At 41.6% G+C, this 18,484-nt stretch overlaps 2 protein-coding genes across 4 annotated transcripts in view; one reads left to right on the plus strand and one right to left on the minus strand.

The window, feature by feature from the left end:
* Nucleotides 1–3,954, minus strand: part of TPGS2 (tubulin polyglutamylase complex subunit 2) — a 66,518-nt gene extending 62,564 nt beyond the window's left edge. For both annotated transcript variants that reach the window (XM_040264879.1, XM_040264878.1), the window contains exon 1: nt 3,607–3,954. In XM_040264879.1, coding sequence (XP_040120813.1) covers nt 3,607–3,688 — 82 coding nt within the window. In that variant the 5' untranslated portion in view covers nt 3,689–3,954. The remainder of the gene's footprint in view (nt 1–3,606) is intronic.
* Nucleotides 3,955–4,077: 123 nt separating this feature from the next.
* KIAA1328 (KIAA1328 ortholog) overlaps nt 4,078–18,484 on the plus strand; it is a 413,466-nt gene continuing 399,059 nt past the window's right edge. The window contains exons 1-3 of one of the 2 annotated variants that reach the window (XM_040264880.1): nt 4,078–4,151; nt 11,440–11,475; nt 12,197–12,339. In XM_040264880.1, coding sequence (XP_040120814.1) covers nt 4,094–4,151; nt 11,440–11,475; nt 12,197–12,339 — 237 coding nt within the window. In that variant the 5' untranslated portion in view covers nt 4,078–4,093. Of the gene's footprint in view, nt 4,152–4,231; nt 4,389–11,439; nt 11,476–12,196; nt 12,340–18,484 lie in introns of those variants that run through there. The other variant, XM_040264881.1, reaches the window with a different exon arrangement.

The following is an 18,484-nucleotide window of genomic DNA, read 5'->3' on the forward strand; positions in this document are numbered from 1 at the left end:
CAGGGAGGCCTGGCATGCTGCAGTCCATGGGGTCACAAGGAGTCAGACATGACTTAGTGACTGAACTGAACTGAACTGAGAACTGGAGGTCATTTTAGAAATCTGCCCGCTAGTTACACTATAGTTACTACTACTACTACTACTACTAAGTTGCTTCCGTCGTGTCCGACTCTGTGCGACCCCATAGACGGCAGCCCACCAGGCTCCCCCATCCCTGGGATTCTCCAGGCAAGAACACGAGTGGGTTGCCATTGCCTTCTCCAGACAAACATCCTTTCGTCATAACAGAAAATAATGGTTACATCATTCAACTCTCTTCCCACCTTTGGTTTAGTCTTACGTCCATGTATTTATGTATGTTTGTGTGTATTAGTCTTATGAAAATGATGCTCAGCAGAGGTCTTTTTGCAGAAGCTTTCTCAGTCTATATTCGATTTGATAAAATCTGTCCTCCAGTAGATTCCTCAGGATGGGTTCATGGGTGGAGAATTTCCTAAGTTCTTTTGATAGACAGTTTGGATAGATATTAAATCCTTGGCTCACACTTTCTTTCACTGAATTTTCTATACTTGTTCAGGTATTTTAATTTTGTTTGGAGTTTAAAGTTTTCTTCTACTTCAGTTCTTTTTTGGGAAGAGTCTTCCTCAGTTGTCTGTCTGACATTTTATTTCCTGATTCCAGCATTAGTTCTCTATGGGTTTTACTTTTCTCTCCTTCATTTTGCAATAGTGTGTCATTTAAAAAGATTTCTAGGTTAGTGACACTAGTTTCTCATTTCTGTTGGTTGTTTCACCTAGCCTCTTTGGCTGGAATCATTTCTGGGTCTGTTTGCTTGTCAGATTCTTCTGGTGGTGAGACAGTAGGGCAGGAAAAATTATGGTCTGGTCCTATGATTTGTTGCTTTTTCTCTTTTTACTCGGTTACTTTGCACATTTGCTATTCTCTGTCTTTAAGCAACACTGAGAGTTTGGTTTTGGATAAAAATGTAGTTGCAGAGTTATTGCATATATTTTTGGAAGATTTTTGGGAGGCTGCTTACCATATACCCAACACTGACTTCAGCTGCTTTGCCATAAAAAAATCCTCTTTATGTATTGTCTTTTTAAACAACAAAGAAATGTGAAAACATACAGGCATGCTTGTTTTACCATGCTTTGCTTTATTGTGCTTCTCAGATATTGCCTTTTTTAAATTTTTTACAAATTGAAGATTTGTGGCAACCTTGCATTGTTAAATAATGGTTAGTAGTATTTTTCAGCAATAAAGTATTTTAAAGTTAAGGTATGTACATTTTTCAGACATAATGCTATTGCACACTTAATAGAATGTAAACATAACTTTTATACACAGTGGACACCAAAAATTTGTGAGACTCACTTTATTAGGATATTCACTTTTACTGCAGTGGTTTGGATCCTAATTCCCAACATCTCTGAGGTATGTCTGCAAATGATTTTCAACTTGTGATTACTAAACTTGAAATTATCAGGTTTTGACTACATTTATAAATAGACTGCTTACAGGAGGCTAGATTTCCTACAAATTTAATTACCAGTTGTTTAATTCCTTAGGTAGATTTTAACTTGTAACTGTTAGCAGTTGGCCAAACATCTGAAATACATAATAGAATATATTAAATGCATAAATGAAATTTAAAATGTTTATAGACATTTAATTATGTAGGCCTTTAAATGAAACTGACAGCTTAAGGGAAATTTAGTTAGCTTGACTTGAGTAGATTAAACATTTATTAAAAGAAAATAATTTTTTAGAGAAAACTTTCTAGATTTATAAATATACTAATGAAGCTGAAGCTCCAATACTTTGGCCATCTGATGCAAAGAGACTGAATGTTCGGAAAGATTGAGGGCAGGAGGAGAAGGGCGAGAGAGGATGAGATGGCTGGATAACATTATCATCTCAATGGACAGGAGTCTGAGCAAACTCTGGGATATAGTGAAGGACATGGAGCCTGGAAAGCTGCAGTCTATGGGGTCGCAAAGACTCGGGCATGACTTTGTGACAGAACAACAATGAAGTACGTCTGTGGAATAGCAAGACCTGCCTAAGTCCAGAAGTACAAGAAGCAATAGGGCAGAAGTCTGGGTAAGAATAAGGAGATAAAATATGAGTGGTCTCGGTGATTAGCTCTCTCTTTGCCCTACACTCACAATTTCATTTCTAAAACATACCGCTTCTCCCAAACACATAAGGATGTTTCACACCTCATTTACTGTTTTAGGCACCGAGGAATATCAGCTCAGTTCAATTGCTCAGTCATGTCCCACTCTTTGCGACCCCATGAACTGCAGCACGCCAGGCTTCCCTGTCCATCACCAACTCCGGGAGTTTACCGAAACTCATGTCCATTGAGTCTGTGATGCCATCCAACCGAGGAATATAGGGAAGAATAATACAAAGTTCCTAACCTCATGGACTTCAGCTACAGAAAAGAGACAAATTAAAACAAACAAAAAAATAATTTCAAATAGTGGCAAAGCCATGAGGATTAAAAAAAGAGTAGGATAAAGGAAGACAGTGATAGGGAACGGTGTTACTGGAACTGTATTCAGGGAACGCTCCTTCGAGGTTGTGATATTAGAGATTTGAATGAAGTCAGAGAAAGACATTCAGAGGAAGAGAATTTCAGATGGAAGGTCTAGCAAATTGCAAAAGCCTTGACGTGGGAACAAGCTTAGTGGGTTCATGGTACAAGGAGGCTACTGTGGCAAAACAGAGTGGAAGTAAAGTCAGAAAGAGTTGAGGGTAAATTATAGAAAGACTGGTGGGTCATGGCACAAAATCTGGATTTTATTATGAATGCAAAAGGAAGGTGTTGAAATGTACTATTTGGCCTGCTTAGACTGCCTTTCTCCTCCTCGATATTCTAACTTCCACTTGTCTTTTAAAATCAGCATCATCTCCTGTGGGACATACTTCTTAGCTCTCCAGAAAAGATCAACCACCTCCTTCTGTGTGCTACCTCTGAGCAATAACGAATGACTGAACTGTATGTGTGTTTCATTTCATTGTAGAGTAGCTCCAGCATTTAACGTAGTTGTCCCTCCCTGGGATCCTGGTGGGCTGCCGTCTATGGGGTCGCACAGAGTCGGATACGACTGAAGCGACTGAGCAGCAGCAGCAGGTACTAAGGGAAGGTTCCATAAGGGAAAACCACCCATTCAACGGTGCAAACCTTGACTGCTCTGGACCAATTCAGGTGCCATTCACACGGAGGCACATGGGAACCGGTTGCCCTGGGAGGTCGGCTGCAACATTCCCTCACCTCTCTCTGGCCATCTGAAGCCAAGAAGGCCTCTCAGGACAGCCAGCCTCCCACTGTCAGGGGCCTGCTGTTTCCCCTTAGCACATCTATTCCCGCGTCCTTCCTGGGGCCCTGTGGTGGGATTTCGGAGGGGGTGACCTTCGGGCTTCAAGTCTCTGCATCCACACTCCCGGCAAACGGTCCTTTGACCGAGTCAACGCACCTTCTGAACAGGACTTACAGCCGCAATGTCCACTGGCCTAGAGAGTTCAGTTCCTGCCGCGCCTCCGTGGCACACCCTTCGTCCCGTAGTCGCCCTCACAGCCCCCCGCCCCACTCACCTAGGATGCGAGTGACCCCCAAGGTCAGCTTCTCCAGGTGCGGCTTGCTGCTGCCCAGCAGCGGGGACGACGTCTCCCCCATGTCTCGTGTCCCTGCTCCGCGTGCGGCCGGGGAAGGGGTGGGGACCGGCCGGGGGAGCGAGGCGGGCCGGAGGGCCGGACGCCGCCCGGGAGGCGCGGCCGTCAAGTTCGCGGCATGCCGGGACTTGTAGTTCTCGGCGCCTGAAAGGGCTGCGGGGCGGAGATGAAGGGCCCGGGCTGCTCGGGCGGTAGTAGTTCCCCGAGGCGCTTGTTCCCGCTGCCCCGGCGGGTGCTCCACACCACGCCGGCGGGACCCAGCGACCCCTCCGGCCGGACCGTCCCGCCCCGCCGGGGCCGGCCGCGCAAGCGGGGGCGGGCCTCTGTGTCGTGTGGCCAATCCGGACCGGGCCTGTGGGCCGGGGCGGGGCGGCCCCGGCGCGACGCCCCGAGTGGCGGTTGTTTCAAGATGGCGGACGTGGCGGGCCCCTCCCGCCCGGGCGCGGCGGCGTTCTGGAGCCGGGACTGTATCCTTTGCCCGCCTGACAGGGGGCGCCGGCGCCTTTCTCGGGGCGAGCGGTCGCGAGGGACTCGGAGCGGAAGGGAGAAGGTCGCCGCGGACCCCGGGGGCGGGGCCGTACAGTCGGGCCGCCTGGCAGTCCCCTTGCTTGGGTTTTAGGTAGCAGAGACCCTGCACTGTTTCTCCAGGCTGGAGTTCTAGATGTGGGGACTCGACCCAAGCTGTTTCCCTGCCCTCCTTGGCGGTGAGCTCCGGAAAGACGGCCTAGAGTCGGGGGCTGGAAGGGGCTCGCTGCCTGAGGCGACCTCCGGCCGGCCGGGTCTGTGAGGAGTGAGCTTCTGGAGGAGGGCACGGCGTTGGGTGGTCCAGGAGCTTTTCGTCTTGGTTTAGGAGTATCCCTGGCCTGCGCTGTTAGGAGCAAGTCAGTACCTCGTCGGACTTCGAAGGCCTGGCAGTGACGATGTATCTTCATACTTAGATCTTCAGAGAATCGTGGGACTTGGTTTCACAGGGACGTGATCTGGTGATGCTGATGATGGAATCAGACGGCATGCAGATTTTAGGGCCTGGGAGTAGTGTTGATTTGTATGTAGGTTGCGGGTCACCGCTAGCAGGGTTGAACCAGTTCTTGGATAGGTTTATGGTAGAGAAGCGGTGACACTTTTACCCTTGGAGTAATGAGATGTGTGAAAAAACTGGTTCTTTTGCCTGCGTTAGGTACACTGTTCCAGATTGATCTTTGGTCCTGGTAACTTGCTTCATGTTCCAGGAGAGTTACCTAAAAGGAGGCGTTCAGTGTGTTGGATACCCACAGAGGCAAGCCTTTTTGTCTGTTTGCTAGGATTGGCCATAGCATTGTTAGAGACATTGCTGTTAACTTCTCCTGAATCGTTCTTTGCAGGTTCTACTTAGCTAGTCAGTAAAACTCAAGAAGTTATATTATCAATTCCCCTTGTTGGATTACTAGGATTAAAGTGTCACGCCTTGGAGAGTGGGCTATTTTTGCATTTCTTGCTGCTGAATGTTTGGTGTTATGGACTTTCTAAGCATTATTACCATTTGTGTGTGAGAGGTTGGAGAGCATCAAGTGAAATCGTGATTCTACACTGGATAAAAAGCACACTGATATACTATGCAAATTAAATATTTTTTTCTTTACCTGTCAGGAGAATATGTGCATCGGCAGCAGCTGGACTGAATTGGGAAGTCAGGAAATTGGGATGAGTCTTTCTAGTGAAACTGCCTCTGCAATGTTAGAATTTTGTGATAGATATATGAACCTTATTAACTTATAATGTGCTTCTTCAGTGTAATCATTTTCATAACATCTATGTGGCTTTCGTTATTATTCCTTAAATTTCTGTATAACCAATGCTATTGTGCTGATAAATGAAATGTATAAGGATATTGTTCTGATATATAATAGAATGTATGTGGGGTGTGGATAGGGGATACAGTCTGTTGCACTAGTTATGATTAAGTTAATGGGTGTGTAAACAGAATCTATGCTCTTGTTCTTAGCAGCCTTGTACTCAATTATTTAGGTAGTCATATTATGGCATATTTCATATAGATGTCATATAGCCTTCCTTTTCTCTTATATTCTCCCTTACTCTAAAAATGAATGTAAAATACTCATCTTTGCAGTGAAAGTGAGGAGCTGAAGTTATTTGGGGAAAATGGTGGTGATTACATTCTGTAGAAATTCAGATGTTTGAAAGGAGTTTCAAGGTTACCAGTATCACCTGTTTCCCCTCCCTATTCCACGTAATGACCAATTAATATCCAGCCTTAAATATTTTCATGTTAAATCTGTAGGACTTAAAAGCGTGTTAGATGTGAATTTGTTACTGAATCTTTGCTAAAAAACATAATTATGAATCGTTTGATTTAGTTATGTGTCTTTTGATCTTGTAAAAATTTTTTTTATTGGAATGTCTTTTGATCTTGATCTCTTTTCTCATTACACTGATGACTTCCCAGACCACCCCTGAAGTACTTATAGTCAGAACTTTCAATAGAAAAAGGCCAAAAAGTATATATCTGTAATCTGGTATTCTTTTCACACTATTCAGAGATTTTCAGTGCCTTACCTAAACAATTGGAGAAGTATGATTGAGAGATTTCCCATTCCTAGATGTTTCTATCATGTGAGGGTAGGTCATCTGTGACTGAAGGTCACCTTTTCATATTGTTGTTTTTATGAGTTGTGTATCTCTTGCACAGTATGATTCAGCAGTACTGTTTTGCACAAGGTATTTCTTTATACCCAATGTGTAAACAGTGATATGCCGTGTTGTCATTTTATGGCTTAAATCTACAAGTGAAATATACCCCTTTGGCCCTAAACTGCTTTCCTTCTTCATTATAGCTCTTGGTAATATCAAAAGAAATTAATATTTCTGCAGTATCTAAATTTGATTGCTGAAGTGCACTAAAGTGTATTATCTTTAACAGTATTATGAACTTGATATTAACAAATATGAACTATAAAGGACCTGGTCAAAGCATTGCAGTAGCTATAATCTCTGCCGTTGTTTTCAATTAAATAGAGACTTTATGTTGATGTAAAATAATATCAGTTCAGTTAAGTCACTCAGTTGTGTCTGACTCTTTGCGACCCCATGGACTGCAGCATGCCAGGCCTCCCTGTCCATCACCAACTCCCAGAGTGTACTCAAACTCATGTCCATTGAGTTGTTGATGCCATCCAACCATCTCATCCTCTGTCATCCCCTTCTCCTTCCACCTTCAATCTTTCCCAGCATCAGGGTCTTTTCAAATGAGTCAGTTCTTCGCATTAGGTGGCCAAAGTACTGGAGTTTCAACTTCAGCATCAGTCCTTCTAAAGACTATTCAGGACTGATTTCCTTTAGGATGGACTGGTTGAATCTTCTTGCTGTCCAAAGGACTCTCAAGAGTCTTCTCCAACACCACAGTTCAAAAGCATCAGTTCTTCAGCACTCAGCCATCTTTATAGTCCAACTCTTACATCCACACATGACTATTGGAAAAAACATATATGTCAGGAAAATCATTATGGTTAGTAATGATGATGCACATGTTGTTGATAAGTGATTCACACTCACAAGGTTATTACAGAATGGGAAGTACCAAGTTTATTTTCTTCACGTCTTGTTGCTCTTGGATAGGTATATTTATTTCTCCTTACCATTTCTGGCTTGGGTTTCTGCTTGCCACTTTAATTTCGGAAACTTGGGCATTAAAGACTTTATAACTTGCTGTACTTATCCTATTGAGGCACTTCCAGATGAACCAAGTGGAACTAAGGTGACACAGAGAACACAATAAGAAGTCCAAATTGTGTCTCTTTAACTTTCCCATGAAATATACACTTGTTGGGAATTGGTATTTGAAGAAGGTAAATATTTGGGTTCTCAAAAATAATGAGATGAATTTAGATTACAAAAAATTAGAAAGTATAGGTTGGATGGAGGCAATTTCAAATATATTTTGCCTTATTTATAAAAGCTTTTGTTAAGATCAGTTTATTTAGTGGTCTTATATTTGAAAAAGAAATTTGGTGTAGATGTAGCTGGTGGGGTTTGTATGCATATTTTGAATAGGACAAAGAGAAAGACAACATTGAGAGTTGTTGAACAGTGCCTCATGGGATTAAATAAATACCGATTTCATTCGTCCCTAGATGGTTGACTATGATCCAGGCATTTTTTGATCTTAGAGATACAACAATGAACAAACAATGCAGATTTTCACTGGCTTGATGCTTACATGTTAGTGAAATGAAATTAGTTCATGAATAAGTAAAATAATATTTTATGATTATGGGTGCTGTGGAGAAAAATAAAGCAGGAAGAGGGTAGCTGTTAATGTCCTGGGGGTCTTCTGTGTTTTGATAACTGTTGCTTTGTAGTATTTTGAAACGAGGAATGGTGATGCCTCCAGCTTTGTTCTTCTTTCTCAAGATTGCTTTGACTGATTAAGGTCTTTTGTAGTTCCATACAAATTTTAGGATTGTTTGTTTTACAATATTTCTGTGAAAAATGACTTTGGAATTTTGCTTTGAATCTGTAGATTGCTTTATGGACATTTTAACAATATACTTTTAATTTATGAGCGTGAATTTCTTTCATTTTTCTTCAGTTTCTTTCATCAGTGTCTTATACTTTTCAGTGTACAGGTCTCTCACCTCTTTGGTTAATTTTTTTAGACTTTTTTTTACTCTTTTTTTTGATGCAGTTGTAAATAGGATTTTTTCCCCCTAATTTGTCTTCCTGATGGTTATTCTTGTATAAAAATGCAACAGATTTTTGTTTATTGATTTTGTATTCTGCAACTTCTGTTTATCAGCAATCTGAATTTGATTATTCTAAGTTTTTCAGTAGAATCTGTAGTGTTTTCTATATGTAATACCATGTCATTTGCCAATGCATGTTTGTCAAAGGCTTCTATGGTTTGTTTTTCTTAAAGAAATAGGAAGCAAAGTTATTAGCTTAGAGTAAAGATGAGGGAAATGGTATCAGGTTTGAGGAGAGAAGAGAAAGTATAAAATATTTGATGAGCTTCTGAGTCAAGGTATGGCTAAGTAGGTTCCTCAGTGGCTGGTCCCTTCCAGCTATGAGCAGACTTCTTTGTGGATGGTCTAGAGAAGTGTAGTATGTTTTCCAGGACTCAGTTATGTCAGTCTTTCCATAGGTCATCCTTGGAGATGGAGAATATTCTGCAAATTCATCCCTATTTTATATTTTAACTGAGAACCCTGTCATATGGAGCATGTCCTGAGTCATCTTGATTTTTTTCCCCTGGGTACTTTTCTCCATGTGTGTATTTCTAACAGCGAATAATTAAACAGTAACTGAAGAGTACCAGAGGGTGTAAAAAATGAATCTGCTGCTAAAGAGTCTGCACAATTTCAGCTTGTAAAGCTTTTGTTTTGGATCGGGTGTCAATGAATTTAGAAATGCTCTGCTCCACTATTAGTTACAGTCAATTCCCTTGGACTAGTGGGGTCTAATTATTTGTTTACTTGTCTTATTTGCCTCCTGAAATTTTCTATGCTCATCCCTGATGTCTGAGGAAGTTTAAACTTTTTAGAGGCGCTCAGTTCAGTTCAGTTCAGTCGTTCAGTTGTGTCCGACTCTTTGCGACCCCATGAATCACAGCATACCAGGCCTCCCTGTCCATCACCAGCTCCTGGAGTTCACTCAGACTCAGGTCTATCAAGTCAGTGACGCCATCCAGCCATCTCATCCTCGGTCATCCCCTTCTCCTCCTGCCCCCAATCCCTCCCAGCATCAGAGTCTTTTCCAATGAGTCAACTCTTTGCATGAGGTGGCCAAAGTACTGGAGTTTCAGCTTTAGCATCATTCCTTCCAAAGAAATCCCAGGGCTGATCTCCTTCAGAATGGACTGGTTGGATCTCCTTGCAGTCCAAGGGACTCTCAAGAGTCTTCTCCAACACCACAGTTCAAAAGCATCAATTTTTTGGTGCTCAGCTTTCTTCACAGTCCAACTGTCACATCCATACATGACTACTGGAAAAACCATAGCCTTGACTAGATGGACCTTTGTTGGCAAAGTAATGTCTCTGCTTTTCAATATGCTATCTAGGTTGGTCATAGCTTTCCTTCCAAGGAGTAAGCGTCTTTTAACTTCATGGCTGCAGTCACCATCTGCAGTGATTTTGGAGCCCCCCAAAATAAAGTCTGACACTGTTTCCACTGTTTCCCCATCTATTTCCCATGAAGTGATGGGACCAGAGGCCATGATCTTCGTTTTCTGAATGTTGACCTTTAGGCCAACTTTTTCACTCCTCTTTCACTTTCATCAAGAGGCTTTTTAGTTCCTCTTCACTTTCTGCCATAAGGGTGGTGTCATCTGCATATCTGAGGTGACTGATATTTCTCCCTGCAATCATGATTCCAGCTTGTGCTTCTTCCAGCCCAGCGTTTCTCATGATGTACTCTGCATATAAGTTAAATAAGCAGGGTGACAATACACAGCCTTGACGTACTCCTTTTCCTATTGGGAACCAGTCTGTTGTTCCATGTCCAGTTCTCACTGTTGCTTCCAGACCTAGTTACCAGCAAAAGTCTTAAAGCTGTGATAGTGCATATGCTGCTGAGGAGAGCTGAAACACCTAGCAGTAAGCACCACCATTGCGTTCCTAAATTTCCTTCAGGATTCTAGGCATTTCCAGTCAACATTCTTTGAAAAGATTCCATTTCTATCCTAAACTAAAATATATTGGCTTTCTAACATGTTTTAATCACTGTTTTATTCCCATCTGCTCCCAGGAGGAAATAGTTAATAATTGATTTGTCTACAAATTTTGGAAAACAAAGTATTTCATAAAGTAACGGAAAACTTTGGACTTTTCTAGGTCATTTGGAAAGTAATTGTTTAGACACCTGCTTTCTGGATGTGTAATAGAAGGTTATCAAATGGTAGACATACCTGGATTTAAATCCAGTTCTGAATAAAATTTTATTTCTGAAAAGTAAACTTTATTATAATCAGTTGACTGATATTCAGCTGATGTTCGACTCAGCTGGTAAAGAATCCACCTGCATTGCAGGAGACCTGGGTTTGATCCCTGGATTGGGAGATCCCCTGGAGAGGGGAATGGCTACCCACTCCAGTATTCTGGCCTGGAGAATTCCATGGACTGTATAGTCCATGGGGTCGCAAAGAGTTGGACACAACTGAGCGACTTTCACTTTCACCCTTTCAAAATTTTTCCTTTTGAAATTCGAAATAGTTATTTTTGTCTTAAATTTCTTCCATTTGTTAAATAGTAGGGCTTCTTGAGACATTTCATGAATGTACTGTGGAAGAATAAAAAATATTTTTGTGTTTGCATAATTGAGGTGCCCTTAAACAGTATTTGTTCTTCAAAGCTAAGATTCATTTTGAAATTACATATTCATGCCTCAGATAACTTGTCAGTTCACCAGAGGAGCACAATGGAGCATTTAACTCCTTGTTTACAAAAGGAAAGAAAATGAAACTAGAGCGGGATTTATAGTGTTGGGTATGTCATTTGGGAATAAGCATGGATAAAACTTTAATGGAACATGACATTCCAGCGTTTTTACAAAGCAGATAGTTATGAATATATAAAGATGAACTTTAAAACATTATTAATTTTGCTACATTTATTTTCATTATATTACTTCCTAGTTTTATTTTTTAAAAATAGTTACAAATTTCTAGCTCAAAAGAAATTGCGAATTATAGTAGAAGTATAGAACAACAGCATTTGGATGCTGGATAATCTTTTCTAGTATTTTCCTTTATGTCTTCCTGCATAGTTTCTGATGAAGAACAATCAGTAGTGTATGTTCCAGGTATGATTTTCTATATTAATTTGGTAAACTTCCTTTGCTTCTTAAGAGTTAGAAGAAAATAAAACATTAGGACAACTTTGTAGGTATAAGTAGATGCAGAAAAGTTCATCAGAACATAATTTTTTTTCTTTTTTATTATATTTGGTGTGACCCCATTAAGGTTTGAAATACTGCCTTATTTTAGGGTCTGGCTGGCAAGTCAGCTTTTGATGAATTTATAGAATACTTCATTCATGGATTAAAGAGCAGCAGATTCTTTTCTTACTTTTCATATACAAATAATAGTCTGAATTTTATATTTCAAAGAAAATGTATAAACTTCATGATGTCGGGTTTATGTAACAGACTAAAGTTTACTGGTTGTTATGAGATGAGTTGTAAAACTGAACTATTGGAGGCACCCTAATTATGTGAAAATTCAGATTTTTAGTTTCCAGGAAGTTAAGGTATATATGGCATGTTGTAGTTTATTGGTTTTAATGTGATTTACAAATGTTCACATCCCCTTTAAAAAATATTTCAGTTGAATCTCTAATGCATTCAAAACACAGTCTTTTCATGACTCATTATTTATTAACAGAGCTTTAAAATGAAGTTTATAAAGAGATTTGCCCATCAGGTGCCATACAATAGAGGGTATCAAGGAAAAGTTTGCTAGGGGGAGGGTTTAAAAGAATGAAAAGATTTAATTTTGAAATCTTGTTTTGATGGAAATCCTTAGGAATTTCTACAGAAGGAAATATCAGGTCAAGACACAAGACGGTAAATCCAAAAGCTGATGTTAAACTCAAGACCTCCAGGGTGACTGCTACTCCAGTCTCCATGGAGTCTTTAAAAGGTGCAGGAGATTCAGTTGATGAACAGGTCAGTAATTTCTTTTTTTCTGTTTTTTTTTTTTTTCTTTTTCTTTATTCTCCAATCTTTTTAAATGCTGACCAATAAGTTATTTTTCTGTGCTGGCCAATAACTGATAGGTCAGTGTAGAAGAGCCCTTGAAAGAACGCTAGATGATCTACAAGTATTTTGAAAAGATAAAGAGGATTCAAGGATGCTTTATTAATATTTAGTATGAATATAAAGTATATATATTACTCAAAGCTTTTGTTCCAGAATGTCCAGGCTTACTTTAAGCCTTAGTTGAGAAACGTTTATTGTCTTCATAAGTTTAAAAAACCTTACATCCTGATCTGTGTGGTGTTAGTAAATCAAATTGACAGCAGTTTCTTTTCTCTTATTAGTTATTGTTTATGATTTTTGATCATGTAAATGTTAGTTGATAAATAATCTTTTGCATATAAGAAAATGTTTTGTTAAAATTAGCCTCTATTACTATTATTATTTCCTTCACTTTTCAAATACTATCATGAAGACTTTATTTTTATCGCTCAGTCGTTTATTTCTCCCTTGTCTGTCTTTGCCTCTCTAATAGTGTCTATACACTCCTTTGGTATGTGCCCTGTCTGGTTGGTTTACTTTGCGTGTGTGCTACGTCTCTTCAGTCGTGTCCAACTCTTTGCGACCCTATGGACTGTAGCCTGCCAGGCTCCTCTGTCCAGGGGATTCTCCAGCCAAGAATACACGAGTAGGTTGCCATTTCCTTCCCTGTTATTTTACTTTATATTTTGTTCCTCAACCAGAGGTTAAGTCAGGATTTGACAGTCTGTGACTTGTAGGCATCTGCTTTTCCCTGTTTTGTGAGTCAAGTGTTACTGGAACACACCATTCTGTTAACATTCTTTTAATGTTATCTACTCCGGGAGTTGGTGATGGACAGGGAGGCCTGGCATACTGCGATTCATGGGGTCACAAAGAGTCGAACACAACTGAGTGACTGAACTGAACTGAACTGAATGTTATCTTACTGCCGCTTTTGTATTATAGTGTCAGAGGTGCTGTAAAGATATATGCCTACAAAGCCAAAATTATTTACTATTGAACTCTTTATAAAAAATGTTTTTCAATACCTGGTTTATGTTCTTGAAGAAATGTTCAGTGTCTAGTTTTGTTACTTATTACTCTTGACCCTTGAACAACACAGGTGTTGAGGGGTGTTTAATCCCATGCAGTCAAATATCTGCATATAATTTTTGACTCCTCCAAAACTTCACTAGTAACTTACTGTTGAATGAAAGCTTTGCTGATAACATAGTTAACACATATCTTGGGTGTTATATGTATATATACATGTATTTTACACATTCATGACACACCTTTTTTCTTAATTTGTTTTTATATATTCCTTTAGGCTGTGTGGTTCATTTGCAAGCTTTTTCAAATTGTCTTAAATCTCCTACAAGTTTTCCAATGTATTTATTGAAAAAATCTGCTTATAAGTAGACCTGTGCAGTTCAGACTCACATTGTTAAGGGTCAACTGTATCACGTTTAGTTGTCTACAGAATTTAACTGTGATTAGCTCAAATCGTGCATGGGCTTCCCAGGTGGCTCAGTGGATAAAGAATCCGCCTACCAATGCATGAGATGCAGGAGATGTGGGTTCAGTCCCTGGGTTGGGAAGATCCCCTAGAGGAGGAACTGGCTACCCACTCCATTATTCTTGCCTGGAAAATCTCATAAACAGAGGAGCCTGGCACACTGCAGTCCACGGGGTCACAAAGAGTCAGACATGACTGAGCTCAAAAGGTCTGCTTATGTTGCTTATATCCCCAGTATATCCACTTCACAAAGCTATTCCCCATTAATCTCAGCTCCTGACAACTGGTAACCTGCTTTTAATCCCTAAATATTTGTCTGTTCTGAATATTTCATATAAATGAAATAAGGTACTGTGTGGTCTTTTGTGGCTGGCTTCTTTCACGTTAAGGTTCATCTGTGTTGTATCATGAATCATTGCTTCATTCCTTTTTATGGCTCAGTGCATGTTTTGTTTAACCACCAGTTGAAGGACGTTTGGATTGTTACACTTTTTGCTCCATCAGCATTCATGTACAGATTTTTGTGTGGATTTCTGTTTTCAATTTTCTTGGGTATATATCTAGAAGCAGAATTGCTGGGGCATGTAGTCATTCTATGTTTAAGCTTTTGATGTACTGCCAAAGTAGCTATACCATTTTACATTCTATTAACAATGTTTCGCTAGGAGTCGGACAAGACTGAGTGAGTTCACTTTCACTTTTCACTTTCATGCATTGGAGAAGGAAATGGCAACCCACTCCAGTATTCTTGCCTGGAGAATCCCAGGGACAGAGGAGGCTGTTGGGCTGCCATCTGTGGGGTTGCACAGTCAGACATGACTGATGCGACTTAGCAGTAGCAGCAATGTTTCAGCTTTATTGACTATGCCAAAGCCTTTGACTGTGTGGATCACAATAAACTGTGGAAAATTCTGAAAGAGATGGGAATACCAGACCACCTGACCTGCCTCTTGAGAAACCCATATGCAGGTCAGGAAGCAACAGTTAGAACTGGACATGGAAAAACAGACTGGTTCCCAATAGGAAAAGGAGTACGTCAAGGCTGTGTATTGTCACCCTGCTTATTTAACTTATATGGAGAGTACATCATGAGAAACTCTGGGCTAGAAGAAGCACAGGTGGGAATCAAGATTGCCGGGAGAAATATCAGTCACCTCACATATGGAGATGACACCACCCTTATGGCAGAAAGTGAAGAGGAACTAAAAGGCCTCTTGATGAAAGTGAAAGAGGAAAATGAAAAAATTGGCTTAAAGCTCAACATTCAGAAAACGAAGATCATGGCATCTGGTCCCATCACTTCATGAGAAATAGATGGGGAAACAGTGGAAACAGTGTCAGACTTTATTTTGGGGGGCTCCAAAATCACTGCAGATGGTGGCTGCAGCCATGAAATTAAAAGACACTTACTCCTTGGAAGGACCAACCTAGATAGCATATTGAAAAGCAGAGACATTACTTTGCCAACAAAGGTCCATCTAGTCAAGCTATGGTTTTTCCAGTAGTCATGTATGGATGTGAGAGTTGGACTGTGAAGAAAGCTGAGCACCGAAGAATTGATGCTTTTGAAGTGTGGTGTTGGAGAAGACTCTTGAGAGTCCCTTGGACTGCAAGGAGATCCAGCCAGTCCATCCTAAAGGAGATCAGTCCTGGGTGTTCATGGGAAGGACTGATCCTGAAGCTGAAACTCCAGTACTTTGGCCACCTCATGCGAAGAGTTGACTCACTGGAAAAGACTCTGATTCTGGGAGGGATTGGGGGCAGGAGGAGAAGGGGATGACAGAGGCTGAGACGGCTGGATGGCATTACCGACTCGATGGACATGAGTTCGGGTGAACTCCGGGAGTTGGTGATGGACAGGGAGGCCTGGTATGCTGTGATTCATGGGGTCGCAAGGAGTCAGACACAACTGAGTGACTGAACTGAACTGAACTGAGTTATGTATGAGGATTCTAGATTCTCCACATTCTCGCCAACACTTTATATCCATCTTTTTAATTTATAATTGTAGTGACTTTGAAGTGGTATCTCATGGTTTTGATTTGTATTTTCCTAATGGCCAGTAGTGGGCCTCCCTGGTAGCTCAGATGGTAAAGAATCCACCTGCAGTCCAGGAGACCCAGGTTCAATCCCTGGATGGGGAAGATCCCTTGGAGAAGGGAATGGCAACCCACTTCAGTATTCTTGCCTAGAGAATTCCATGGACAGAGGGGCCTGGTGGGCTACAGTCCATGGGGTTGCAAAGAGTCAGACAGAACTGAGTGAGTAAACACACACACACACAGACACACACAGACACACAGACACACACAGACACACACACACAGACACACACACAGACACAGACACACACACAGTGGCCAGTAATGATCATCTGCTTTTGTGCTTCTTGGCCATTTGTATATGTTCTTTACAGAAATGTCTGTTCAGATCTTTTTCAATTTGAGTTATTTGTCTTCTTATTGATGAGTTGTAAGAGTTCTTTATAAATTTCACCTCTGAGTCTCTTATCAGATACATTATTTGCAAATATTTTCTCCCATTCTGTGGGTTGTTTTTCACTTTTTTATTGGTGTCCTTTGAAGCTTGAATGTTTTAAATTTTGATGAAGTTCAACTTACCAATGTTTTTCTTTTATTGCCTGTGCTTTGCTGTCATGTCTAAGAAATCATTACCTAAACCAAGGTCTCAAAGATTTATACCAGTATCTAAGAGCTTTGTACTTTTAGATAGGACATTTAAGTTTTGGTTTCATTGAGTTAGACAAGGCTGTGGTCCTCGTGTGATTAGATTGACTAGTTTTCTGTGAGTATGGTTTCAGTGTGTCTTCCTCTGATGTTCTCTTGCAACACCTACCAGCTTACGTGGGTTTGTCTTACCTTGGGCGTGGGGTATCTCTTCACGGCTGCTCCAGCAAAGCATAGCCGCTGCTCCTTACCTTGGAGGAGGGGTATCTCCTTACCGCTGCTGTTCCTGACCTTCAACGTGGGATAGCTCCTCTAGGCCCTCCTGTGCTCTCGCAGCCACTGCTCCTCGGGGTGCTCCTCCTGGCCTCTGGCCCTGGCCTCAGGTGTGGGTGGCTCCTCCCAGCTTCTGCCGCTGACCTCGGACATGGGGTGTCTCCTCCCGGCCGCTACTGGCCTTGGATGCAGGGTAGCTCCTCCCGTCCGCTGCCCTGACTTCGGACCCGGGTTGTCTCCTCCCAGCCGCCACTGACCTCGGACGCAGGGTAGCTCCTCCTGGCCGTTCCTGCGCCGTCGCAGCCTGGCACTCTAGCCACTGCCCCTGACCTCCGACGTGGGGTAGCTCCTCTCCGCCACGCTTAGCGCGCCGGCTCGCTGCAGCCGTGCCTGCAGGGCCACCCAAGACGGGCGGGTCATGGTGGAGAGGTCTGACAGAATGTGGTCCACTGGAGAAGGGAATGGCAAGCCACTTCAGTATTCTTGCCTTGAGAACCCCGTGAGCAGTATGAAAAGGCAAAATGATAGGATACCAAAAGAGGAACTCCCTAGGTCATTAGGTACCCAATATGCTACTGGAGATCAGTGGAGAAATAACTCCAGAAAGAATAAAGGGATGGAGCCAAAGCAAAAACAATACCCAGTTGTGGATGTGACTGGTGATAGAAGCAAGATCCGATGCTGTAAAGAGCAATATTGCATAGGAATCTGGAATGTCAGGTCCATGAATCAAGGCAAGTTGGAAGTGGTCAAACAAGAGATGGCAAGGGTGAACATCAACATTCTAGGAGTCAGCGAACTAAAATGGACTGGAATGGGTGAATTTAACTCAGATGACCATTATATCTACTACTGCGGGCAGGAATCCCTCAGAAGAAATGGAGTAGCCATCATGGTCATTAAGAGAGTCCGAAACGCAGTACTTGGATGCAATCTCAAAAACAACAGAATGATCTCTGTTCGTTTCCAAGGCAAACCATTCAGTATCATGGTAATCCAAGTCTACGCCCCAACCAGTAACGCTGAAGAAACTGAAGTTGAATGGTTTTATGAAGACGTACAAGACCTTTTAGAACTAACACCCAGAAAAGATGTCCTTTTCATTATAGGGGACTGGAATGCAAAAGTAGGAAGTCAAGAAACACCTGAAGTAACAGGCAAATTTGGCCTTGGAATGCAGAATGAAGCAGGGCAAAGACTAAGAGAGTTTTGCCAAGGAAATGCACTGGTCATAGCAAACACCCTCTTCCACCAACACAAGAAAAGACTCTACACATGGACATCACCAGATGGTCAACACCGAAATCAGATTGATTATATTCTTTGCAGCCAAATATGGAAAAGCTCTATATAGTCAACAAAAACAAGACCAGGAGCTGACTGTGGCTCAGATCATGAATTCCTTATTGCCAAATTCAGACTGAAATTGAAGAAAGTAGGGAAAACCACTAGCCATTCGGGTATGACCTAAATCAAATCCCTTATGATTATACAGTGGAAGTGAGAAATAGATTTAAGGGCCTAGATCTAATAGATAGAGTGCCTGATGAACTATGGACGAAGGTTCGTGACATTGTACAGGAGACAGGGATCAAGACCATCCCCATGGAAAAGA

Source organism: Oryx dammah, unplaced genomic scaffold, assembly GCF_014754425.2.
Source record: "Oryx dammah isolate SB20612 unplaced genomic scaffold, SCBI_Odam_1.1 HiC_scaffold_22, whole genome shotgun sequence".
In the NCBI taxonomy this organism is placed as follows: domain Eukaryota; kingdom Metazoa; phylum Chordata; class Mammalia; order Artiodactyla; family Bovidae; genus Oryx; species Oryx dammah.